The sequence below is a fragment of the Saccoglossus kowalevskii genome, chromosome 6 (genome assembly GCF_978046115.1).
Source record: "Saccoglossus kowalevskii chromosome 6, keSacKowa6.1, whole genome shotgun sequence".
Classification (NCBI taxonomy): Eukaryota; Metazoa; Hemichordata; class Enteropneusta; family Harrimaniidae; genus Saccoglossus; species Saccoglossus kowalevskii.
The window spans coordinates 29,065,694-29,078,026 of NC_140646.1; the positions used below are offsets into that span (position 1 = coordinate 29,065,694).

General features: G+C 39.0%; 1 protein-coding gene across 3 annotated transcripts in view; it reads left to right on the plus strand.

Annotated features, from left to right (window-relative positions):
* The window catches only part of LOC100373068 (long-chain-fatty-acid--CoA ligase 1-like), a 13,640-nt gene continuing 1,307 nt past the window's right edge, over positions 1-12,333 (plus strand). Inside the window, exons 1-21 of one of the 3 annotated variants that reach the window (XM_006818194.3) lie at positions 1-299; positions 2,246-2,319; positions 2,686-2,800; positions 3,285-3,352; positions 3,479-3,580; positions 3,786-3,885; positions 4,063-4,235; positions 4,466-4,498; positions 4,669-4,720; positions 4,889-4,962; positions 5,139-5,216; positions 6,038-6,172; positions 6,279-6,361; positions 6,702-6,756; positions 6,907-7,002; positions 7,147-7,308; positions 7,466-7,582; positions 7,924-7,977; positions 8,345-8,434; positions 11,781-11,882; positions 11,986-12,057. In XM_006818194.3, the coding sequence (XP_006818257.1) occupies positions 2,275-2,319; positions 2,686-2,800; positions 3,285-3,352; positions 3,479-3,580; positions 3,786-3,885; positions 4,063-4,235; positions 4,466-4,498; positions 4,669-4,720; positions 4,889-4,962; positions 5,139-5,216; positions 6,038-6,172; positions 6,279-6,361; positions 6,702-6,756; positions 6,907-7,002; positions 7,147-7,308; positions 7,466-7,582; positions 7,924-7,977; positions 8,345-8,434; positions 11,781-11,882; positions 11,986-12,057 (1,806 nt within the window). In that variant the 5' untranslated portion in view covers positions 1-299; positions 2,246-2,274. Of the gene's footprint in view, positions 300-1,658; positions 2,320-2,685; positions 2,801-3,284; positions 3,353-3,478; positions 3,581-3,785; positions 3,886-4,062; positions 4,236-4,465; positions 4,499-4,668; positions 4,721-4,888; positions 4,963-5,138; positions 5,217-6,037; positions 6,173-6,278; positions 6,362-6,701; positions 6,757-6,906; positions 7,003-7,146; positions 7,309-7,465; positions 7,583-7,923; positions 7,978-8,344; positions 8,435-11,780; positions 11,883-11,985; positions 12,058-12,333 lie in introns of those variants that run through there. The other 2 variants (XM_085500323.1, XM_085500322.1) reach the window with 2 other exon arrangements.

Here is a 12,333-nt window from a genome sequence, read left to right on the forward strand (position 1 = left end):
CATGATACCATTTATTATTTTTATGAATGATTCTAAATCCGCCCAGTGTAACCACTCCTATTCAAAACTGCCCATTCCAATCCCATCTGTCCATTTAGTCAGACACCCACGCAACACGCCGTGCCCACAGCTGGTGTTATTCGTGGGTCCGTATTATTATGATAATGCTATGATAATTAGCTTGGAGTAATAACAAGATCACAAAGCCATACTATCTGCTGCTACGCACGCCGGTATAGAAGAACAGTAAATTTACAGAACTGATCAGCTCTCAGTGTGGAAACGGAGAAACCTTGAAGGTATGTCAACATTATACAAGCTTTTTTACAAGATAAAATGTGTGTAAATTTATATTTTGTTTTATCAGGATGGATTATGTTGTCCTTTGGAGCAGCCATGCCTATCTTCAGGCTTCATCGTCCTTGTGATACTTGCCTCGATAACATACTGTATCGTTAAATTGGTGAAAAGATGAGATGACGTTGAGAGAGAGAGATGAAAATCGATTGTCGTTCAGAGTGTATCAATAAAATAGTCTGACCTGTTTTCAGCCTCCGCAATGATTGTACATCATTGTTCTCGGTTTAGTGAATCGAACCACGCATGCTCAGAGTTAATACACCATGTCTGTGTTCCACACCACCATTGCTACGTAATGGAGGAAATATTTTGTATAAACGTAATATCTAAATAATTACATAATCACATTATTTATATACTGTAGTAGACGCAAACCGGAGTTGCCGGTATTGTGACTGTGTATGTTTTTGTGTAGATGTAACAACCAGCAAAATGTATTTCTGAAAATATAGATTTTACGGAATATCAAACTTTTATTGCCGGTTCACCACATGATTAATGACATATACTAGTATGAATTTCTTAATAATTAGTAAATGGGGGACACGATGTCAACATATCTTGTACTGCACACATAAATTGGGCGGCAAATATCGCGTGTAAAAACAAAGTTGCAAATAACTTGAAACTTGAAATTACTTCCCCCTTCCCCAGAATAACGTGACATGCGGGAGTGTACCTCAGGATATCCTGAGTACGCAGCTGCATTGTCATGACTTATACGGAGTTCAATGAACTGTTCTTTACCTTACTCGCATGACATCCACTGAGGCACGCCGTTTTGGAGACGCAAATATAGCAGTGTTTACGTATATGCAATTAATTACTGAAACGAAACTGCTCGTGTCATTAAGTGTGTATGATGGGATCCATGACTATAGGATATTCGTATTTGTATGTGCAATTAACATAATGGGGCCCAGCGTTCTGTAAAACAACGGATATGCCACAGAGAATAGTGTTCACGCGTGATGAACGCACAGACATAAATAGCGGGAGATTCTTTAATTAAATTGCTGGCATATTGAAGACTGGGCAATTGCTGATAATATGACACCAAGCATCACGACACTTAATGTAGGTCGCTGTAATTATGGTATATTCATTAAAACATGACACACGAAACCAAACTAAAACTCTATCTCAGTTCCATATATTGTAACACGTCATTTTGTTTATTTTGTAGATGTACACTTTATAAATTATTTGTTTCATATGATGAATTTCTAGTTATCGAGTTCCTTCAACGCCACTATAGAGATGCGACAATGTATCACCTCCTTGCGCGCAGTAAACTATCTCAAGCTATATATAGCACATACACATATAGCTTGATACATTTTACTCACATATACTGATAATACTGAATCGCACAAAATATTATATTTTGTTTTGACACGTTCATTGTATTGTTTTAGTATTTTTCACTTTTCACCCTCGATTAATGGCGATTCACATAAAGGGTAGACATGTCTATCTGTCAATGTTCTCTAAAACATCGAACACACTGATTTGTCAAATATATGCTGTGAACGATCAAATATGATCATTATAATATTACAATTTCAATTGTAAGATATTATAAACACGTGTAACTAAACATTGCGTAACTCCCGTTGGCAAAAATGTATGTATTATTATTTGCTTTCGATATGTTCCAATCCATTACATTGAAATCATTTTTAGTCTCTGGATTTTAAGTTTTGGAATCGTAACATGAACCAAAACTGATTTAATTTTTAAAAAAATACTGATTTGACAACGGCCCGTATTGTTGATTTGGTATATGTGTAACGCAGTAGCAGTTAAACACAGCTTTGATGTTTTGTATGTCTTTATACTAGTAGATTTAAATGCATTAATTCCTCATTGTATCTTCATGCAGTATTCGCTACTTTCAGGTTACAGAATATAATGACGGCAACAAATGATCTAAACAATCAATCCACTCAACTTCCGGTAAGATAGGTCACGTTTAAATATAGTTACAACTCATTTTTGTATTGCTAACATGGTTGACAGATTTGTTAAATGCCAGCCTCTCGTCACCGTGCCACGCGCTACACGTAATATGAATGGTTATTATCGAGTAGGTTCGTGATAATGAATCATGAATGATTATTGCGCAATGTCCCATGATTATACGCAGCTGTACGCATTGGTTTAATCATAGACCCTCAACAAATTTGTTGAGGGTCTATGGTTTAATGGGAGAAAGGAATCACGGTTGGCATAATTACTTGTAACACTTAAGACCCCGGGAAGTGGAACGTCCTGTGATCTAACTATGGTGATATAATTATTTAATTGATCGTTTATCTCCAGGGAGACGAATATATCAGGGTGTCTTCACTATGCAAAGACGGTAATTTACTGGAATATATGTACGAAGACGCTCGAACGTTACCAGAAGCATTTAGACGAGGGGCGAGGGTTTCGAGTGAGTATTAGTTTGATTGCAGCAACCTTTGCTCAAAATATATTGCATTCATATTCCGTGTGGCAAAGTATTCAACTTGAGATTCGGTCCTCATCCAACTAATCATATGTCACGTGACACATTCGTTTAGGAATAGTCTGCTTTGAAATGAACAAACTCACATCAGAATTATAGTTATAAGTATAACGTTAATTCAGATCGTGTTTGTGGAGTCTTGTTAATTAATTAATTAATAATTTATGTTCGTATTTACATGTTTTTTGCTACTCAAACTGCAGTATGAATAATAATACTGTGTATCTCGTATGTAGGTCACGTAGCGTGAATATGACATTATGTCTTGCACACGATTATATTCAACATCTGATTGGTTGATTCAAGTTAAACTGCCATTGAAATTTATAAATATGTATATAAAGATGAACGCAATGGCTTTGTTGCGCCTAGAGTACTGTTGTTAATGAATTTAAACCATTTTTTGCAGATAATGGACAATGTTTGGGTTGGAGGTCTGGTGCCGACCAGCCGTACCAGTGGTTGACGTACGATCAGGTACATTACTGTGATGTACAAGCGATTTTATTTATACTCCGGGTTTTCCAATAGTTACCAGTATTTACCAGTACTTGTGTGTCACGTTGAGTTTTTCTCAGAGTAGTTTTAAATTTCGTTTTATAGGTTTTGGAACGGGCAAAGAATTTTGGTTCTGGTTTGGCAAAGCTTGGATACCAACCCGGACAATCTACACTTGTTGGTATATATGCTCAGAACAGGGTTGAGGTGAGTTAATATAAATAATCAGACAGTTTGAGGTCAATATTAGATACCGATGAATATGATTCAAACAAAATTATAGCACTTTTAATATTATGTATGTATTTTGCTCACACAATAAAAAATGCAAGTTTAGTATTTATATGACTGGCTTCTAGCCTTTCCTCCACCAAACTTGCCTTTTATCGCTCTCTCTAAATTCTTTTTGCAGTGGGTGGTGACGGATCAGGCATGTGGAATGTACTCCATGATAACGGTACCATTGTACGATACACTGGGTCCAGAAGCAGTCACCTTTATAATAAACCAGGGTAGGTGAATTATTACTGCATATCAACGAGGATTCGGGCGATATTGTACGAATAAATATTAATTGATTCTGATTATGACTAACATGTAGCAGAATTGACCAAACAGTATTTGTTCAAATCAAAACACGTGTAGATGTGTGAAACATATCACTAAACATCGTGGTATTTATATTGCAGCTGGTCTCAATATAGTCGTTTGTGATGGAGAGGCCAAGGCAAAATTGATTCTAAACAAAGCAGAGAGGACACCAATATTACAACAAATTGTTGTCATGGAGCCGGTTTCCGACGAGGTGAAAGACATTGCTCGCCGAATGACCGTGGAAATACTCTCATTCTCAGACGTGGAAGTAAGTTATTGTTTAAAACCATAGTTTCTATGGCGATTAAGTTTGCCGCGATCTTCAGGCGTATAGTTATTGCGTTGCAATGCATGTATGTTATGCATTTATAAGAAGCTTGTATGTTGACGACACGTCGATTTAAATCTCAAATTTATTTCCCAATATTTACACGCAATATATACGGATGTGAATTAAAATTGTGTTATCGTTAATAATACATGTTGTTATAATGACAGGAAATGGGACGGATGGAACCGTATGAGCCAGTGGTAAGTACATACCATCATCTGTTATTGAAAATAGTGTTGTCATTGATGATAATATCTTGTAGAATAATATAAATTGGAGTAAAATAATGAAAAAAAACACACACACATTCCAGTATAGTATAAGATATGATAGTAACGTTAGTTAATACAACACATATTTATATTCTCAGATGCCTAATCCTAACGACATGGCAACAATCTGCTATACAAGTGGCACAACAGGTAAATTACATTTGTTTGACACAGTGACATTCACGAACCATGTGACCGCCTCGTCATATACACATCACCTGACCTATATGATTCAATCATCACTCAGGATTTCATCACACGTATGTTGGTGTATGAAATAAACAATGCTACATAATATATGTCTTCTATAATTAATAGGTGACCCTAAAGGAGCTATGGTAACGCATGGTAATATAATAGCTGGAATGTCTGGATGTTGTCAGCATTTAAAGGTATGTAGGAGGTTAGTTGTACAATGTATTATCATTTGTAAAAATAATACAATGATCCACACAACAAGTAATTCTCAACACATGGCTACAACATGTACTTTTTTTTGCAACCTGTGGAATCAGTTTCCGGCTCTTAGTACTGTGTGATTCTGATTAGAGTATTATATCCGACACAGGGTTATGGTGATTTGACGCCCGATGACATTACGATATCATATCTACCACTGGCTCACATGTATGAACGAAGCGGACAGGTGAGTTGACACGTACAGTGAAGCGGTTTCACACGATACAGCAACTTATTCTAAAATCATAATTGCATCCACCGCATCAGCACACTTTGAACCATCTTCAGTAGAAAAAGGTATTTATTGTTGGAATTTGTTTCAACTTTTGCCTTGCACCATAATAGCAATTGAGGCTTGAATAATACTTGCGTCAAATTGTAAACAAATAATCCGTAAGCATGCACAAATATGTGCATTGATCAACTGAGTGTTGGTTGTGTCAAAATCTCATATCTTGAATGAAGCTGGCTCTGCATCTTATTGAAGCCGCGAATCATGGTACTTTTTGAAAGTTGACACGTACAGTGCTGTCCATGATCGCGAGAAATGAAATGTTTGTTTGTTGGTTGGTTGCTTGTAAATTAACATATTATGAATTGAAGCGATTTTGTGGAAATATCTTATAATCGATAATATATATTGTCATATTTGGAAAATATTTTTTTAAATTAATGTAATTCTGAAAATCAATTACAATACAATTGTCATACAATTACAGCATATCCTATTACCGTCACACTGTGTACGTTCGAATTTGGACGCGGCTGACAGGAATTTCCTGAAAGTTTTCAAATTTTCATTTATTTGTTTGAACTTTTCGCTCAGCAAAATATCAAGAATTAGTTACGCTTTTGAATTTCCGAATTTTGACTAGTTACATGTAAGTTGCATGGAACTCACATTGAACACAGCGAGGCGCGAAGATCGTTAGAATTTGCAATGTGATACTGAATACCAGAATTAGAAACGTTCTCCAATGTGTACTATCTTATCGTTTTCGCTGACAGCTATGGGTTTACATGCAAGGGGCAAGGATTGGATTTTTCCGTGGAAATGTACGTGAATTAATGGACGACATCAAGGAACTGAAACCGACATTAGTCCCTGTTGTCCCCGGAGTGTTGAACAGAATTTATGATAAGGTGAGTGAGACTGCTAAGTAGAGTACATACGTGATTTACATTCGAAATAAACGTATTGCTGATGTGCTGCTAGTCATTTGATTTGTATTGTGTTTTGTTAATATAGGTGATATCGCAAGTTACGTCTAGCTGTTTTAAACTTATTATTTTCAACATGGCCATGAGGAAAAAGGCAGCACTTTTACGAAGGTATGTAACACGTCATACAAAGCAAAGTAACACAAAGGACAATGATTTACAGTAAATCCTAGCCGGCAATGCGTGGTTTGGTGCATTCATGGAGCGAGCTAGCTCCAAGGTGCATTCAAGCTCAGACTAGTAATACGAGTTTCAAGGCAATGTGCCAGGATAATGTGTATAGAAAGATATCTTGGTACACGTGCGCCAAAAGAAAATTCCAACAAAATCTCATTAATATGATTACAGACTTGGGTGCCTCCTTAATGTATTTGGTCTGGTTATTTTGTCATTTTGTCACGATTTTGGTAACGATTTTCTTAATATAATTATCTCCCATTTTGACTTTTAGGGGAATAATCTGCAACAATACAATATGGGACAGACTGGTCTTTAGAAAAATACAGGTACGTTGATCATCACTTCGATCGCGAGGATCTTTTGTCAGTGTGCTTTGGGCACACCTATACCCAGACCATTCGTTAGATGTATTATTAATACGATTTAACGATTAATTAATACGATTTAACAACTGAATTCATGTATCTGTTTTACAGGAAACGTTAGGCGGTAATGTTAAACAATTTTGTAGTTGTGGTGCGCCGATGTCGGAGACTGTTCTGCAGTTCGCTCGTTGTGCTTTGGGATGTCACGTAAGTTGCTTCGATAAGCGCTGCATTGTAAATTGGCTGTTTTTATTGGAGGAATACTAGTATATCACGTTCTATAAAACGCCAATAACCAGCGAATAGCCGGACTAATGTAACCCATATAACATTATGATATATGATTTTTAGGTATACGACTGTTACGGTCAAACAGAGAGTGCATCTCCCGCCACTATGACGTCACCACTAGAGCATCAAACGGGTCGAGTCGGACCGCCTATCCCATCATGCTCCATTAAGCTCGTCGATGTCCCGGATATGGAATATTTTGCTGAGAACCATGAAGGAGAGGTAAGGAAGTCGACTATTTGTGGTAGACTTTGAGTGAAGCAATTGGATTTCTGTCAATGTGATTATATATGTCGTGTACATTGCTCGAATTCGCCAGACTCGGCTTTAGGGAATAAATAGTGAAATGCAGTCTTTACAATATCAACTGGTATTACAGGTTTGTCTAAAAGGACCAAGTGTGTTCAAAGGTTACTATAACGACCAGAAGAAGACTGACGAAACAATTGACAAAGATGGATGGCTGCATACTGGTGACATTGGTAAATGGTTACAGGTAAGTAGTCGTTCTCGTGGTATATTGCGTATAATCCAGACGATACAGCAAATAATGATGATCACAAATTTTGTAGGCAGTGTGTGGGTGGGAAACCACATTAACCTATATTCTCTGACCATGTCAATCAATGTATTAACTCGCGCCATCTGAACGCCTCAGGCCAAGCAGTAAGCACATTACATACACAATGGCCTACATTATTTAGAATTGTATACTAAACTGCCTAATTATTTTAATACCAAAGAATGGAGAACGTGACATTCTATTCTTGATGTGGTACGTGTATATGTTATACACCCTATGGTCACTGATAGATAGTATGTTGTTTTATCATGCAGGACGGAACGTTGAAGATTATTGATAGAAAGAAGCATATTTTCAAGCTCGATCAAGTAAGTTTACACTCACACCAGTGTTTCTCTCGGATTAATCATTGATACCGAAATACAAAAAAGAAACTACGACACATTCTTTGGTGAGTGCATCGTTATTTGGTACCCGCATACAGAGTATGCTCAGTTGCTAGGGCAACACAAAACTATAACTGTGACCCGCTGGCGGATCCAGAAATTCGGTAAGGGGGCGGCGCGCTCCTATTGACGTGGTCCGCGCACCTCAGGTGAACTGGGTTTGTCAACTGAATTGTCAATTGTTTTTGCTGGCTGAAGGGCGGTGCATGCTTGGTGCGTGCTGTCAATCCTCAAGCGAATTTGACTTTGGGTAGTATTAACGTGAGAACTATTAACATTTTTTCCACAGGGGGAATACATTGCACCTGAAAAGATCGAAAATGTGTATACAAGAAGCCAATTTATTGCTCAAATATTTGTACATGGTGACAGCTTGCAGGTTGGTATATTCAGTTATTTTATTTAATTTCAAATGTTAGTTTCGCGTTCCTTGATTTCAAAACAACAGACACTCAGTACGGTTTGGCTTAACCAGTCGTTAGTTTTGCATTCCTATCGCACATTTACTAGTATTAATGTCACGTATTCATCGCATTGGTGTCACGTATTCATCGCATTGGTGTGGCGTACTCATCGCATTGCATGGTGTTACGTATTCATCACATTGGGTCGCGTATTCATTATTTTGGTGTCCCGTATTTATTGTATTGGTATCGCGTATTCATCGCATTGGTGTCACATATTCATCGCATTGGTATCACGTACTCATCGTATAGGTATCGCGTACTCATCGTATTGGTGTCGCGTACTCATCGTATTTGTGTCGCGTATTCACCGCATTGGTGTCACGTATTCATCACATTGGTGTTGCGTATTCATCGCATTGCATGGTGTTACGTATTCATCACATTGGGTCGCGTATTCATCGTATTGGTGTCGCGTACTCATCGTATTGGTGTCACGTATTCATCACATTGGTGTTGCGTATTCATCGTATTGGTGTCGCGTACTCATCGTATTGGTATCGCGTTTTCATCGCATTGGTGTCGCGTACTCATCGTATTGGTATCGCGTATTCATCGCATTGGTATCGCATATTCATCGTATTGGTGTCACGTATTCATCGTATTGGTATCGCGTATTCATCGCATTGGTGTCGCGTACTCATCGTATTGGTATCGCGTATTCATCGCATTGGTGTCACGTATTCATCGCATTGGTGTCACGTATTCATCGCATTGGTGTCGCGTACTCATCGCATTGCATGGTGTTACTTATTCATCACATTGGGTCGCGTATTCATTATTTTGGTGTCGCGTACTCATCGTATTGGTATCGCGTTTTCATCGCATTTGTATTGCGTATTCATCGCATTGGTGTCACGTATTCATCGCATTGGTGTCACGTATTCATCGCATTGGTGTCGCGTACTCATCGTATTGGTATCGCGTATTCACCGCATTGGTATCGCGTATTCATCGCATTGGTGTCACGTATTCATCGCATTGGTGTTGCGTATTCATCGCATTGCATGGTGTTACGTATTCATCACATTGGGTCGCGTATTCATTGTATTGGTGTCGCGTACTCATCGTATTGGTGTCACGTATTCATCACATTGGTGTTGCGTATTCATCGTATTGGTGTCGCGTACTCATCGTATTGGTATCGCGTATTCATTATTTTGGTGTCGCGTACTCATCGTATTGGTATCGCGTTTTCATCGCATTTGTATCGCGTATTCATCGCATTGGTGTCACGTATTCATCGCATTGGTGTCACGTATTCATCGCATTGGTGTCGCGTACTCATCGTATTGGTATCGCGTATTCACCGCATTGGTATCGCGTATTCATCGCATTGGTGTCACGTATTCATCGCATTCAGTGGTGTCACGTATTCATCGCATTGGTGTCGCGTACTCATCACATTGGTGTTGCGTATTCATCGCATTGCATGGTGTTACGTATTCATCGCATTGCATGGTGTTACGTATTCATCGTATTGGTGTCGCGTACTCATCGTATTGGTGTCACGTATTCATCACATTGGTGTTGCGTATTCATCGTATTGGTGTCGCGTACTCATCGTATTGGTATCGCGTTTTCATCGCATTGGTGTCGCGTACTCATCGTATTGGTGTCACGTATTCATCACATTGGTGTTGCGTATTCATCGTATTGGTGTCGCGTACTCATCGTATTGGTATCGCGTTTTCATCGCATTGGTGTCGCGTACTCATCGTATTGGTATCGCGTATTCATCGCATTGGTATCGCATATTCATCGTATTGGTGTCACGTATTCATCGTATTGGTATCGCGTATTCATCGCATTGGTGTCGCGTACTCATCGTATTGGTATCGCGTATTCATCGCATTGGTGTCACGTATTCATCGCATTGGTGTCACGTATTCATCGCATTGGTGTCGCGTACTCATCGCATTGCATGGTGTTACTTATTCATCACATTGGGTCGCGTATTCATTATTTTGGTGTCGCGTACTCATCGTATTGGTATCGCGTTTTCATCGCATTTGTATCGCGTATTCATCGCATTGGTGTCACGTATTCATCGCATTGGTGTCACGTATTCATCGCATTGGTGTCGCGTACTCATCGTATTGGTATCGCGTATTCACCGCATTGGTATCGCGTATTCATCGCATTGGTGTCACGTATTCATCGCATTGGTGTTGCGTATTCATCGCATTGGTGTCGCGTACTCATCGTATTGGTATCGCGTTTTCATCGCATTTGTATCGCGTATTCATCGCATTGGTGTCACGTATTCATCGCATTGGTGTCACGTATTCATCGCATTGGTGTCGCGTACTCATCGTATTGGTATCGCGTATTCACCGCATGGGTATCGCGTATTCATCGCATTGGTGTCACGTATTCATCGCATTGGTGTTGCGTATTCATCGCATTGCATGGTGTTACGTATTCATCACATTGGGTCGCGTATTCATTGTATTGGTGTCGCGTACTCATCGTATTGGTGTCACGTATTCATCACATTGGTGTTGCGTATTCATCGTATTGGTGTCGCGTACTCATCGTATTGGTATCGCGTATTCATTATTTTGGTGTCGCGTACTCATCGTATTGGTATCGCGTTTTCATCGCATTTGTATCGCGTATTCATCGCATTGGTGTCACGTATTCATCGCATTGGTGTCGCGTACTCATCGTATTGGTATCGCGTATTCACCGCATTGGTATCGCGTATTCATCGCATTGGTGTCACGTATTCATCGCATTCAGTGGTGTCACGTATTCATCGCATTGGTGTCGCGTACTCATCGCATTGCATGGTGTTACTTATTCATCACATTGGGTCGCGTATTCATTATTTTGGTGTCGCGTACTCATCGTATTGGTATCGCGTTTTCATCGCATTGGTGTCACGTATTCATCGTATTGGTGTCGCGTACTCATCGTATTGGTGTCGCGTACTCATCGCATTGGTGTCACGTATTCATCGCATTGGTGTCACGTATTCATCGCATTGGTGTCGCGTACTCATCGTATTGGTATCGCGTATTCACCGCATTGGTATCGCATATCCATCGAATTGGTATCGTGTATCCATCACACAGGTGTCGCGCGTATTCATGTAATCGTCGCTTTGGTACCGCGTATTCTTCACATTGGTGTCACGTATTCGTCGCATTGGTGTCGCGAACGCACGTAACATATATTTTAGATATATACGTACATTTCGTGTCAATGAAGGTAATGTTCAAGGCAGTAATAGTGTGCAATTTGTTTTTACTACAGAGATATCTAGTTGCTGTGGTTACTCCAGATCCCGAAAACATATCGTCTTGGGCTCGGTCAAAGGGATTGACGGGAACACTCGACGACTTCTGCGATAACAAGGTAGTCATACAAGCTAAATTAGTGTTGACGTAAATAATGACTCGAATATATACTAAAACACGTGTTCATTAATTCATTAATATTTTATTTCATTTTATTTCAGGTAATTAAAGACGCCATTTTGAAGGATATTGTACAACTGGGCAAGTCGTCAGGACTAAAGGGTTTTGAGCAGGTAATATAAATATTTATTGCGTATGTATAATGTACAATGCACTTGTATTTCAATTATCATTTCAAATGTAAGTATTTTTTATCATATGATTTAGCGTAAAATAAAAACAAACAAATCAGTATTAAATATTGAAAACGACAAAGTGCGCGTGCGCTTTGAGTTAGCTGTACGTATAAGAAAAACCGGGCGCATGCGCACTTTTTTGCCTCATTTCATCGATTTCCTACCACGTAGGTTGTGGCATTAACTTCAGAGTTGATCATACTATTGTGAATT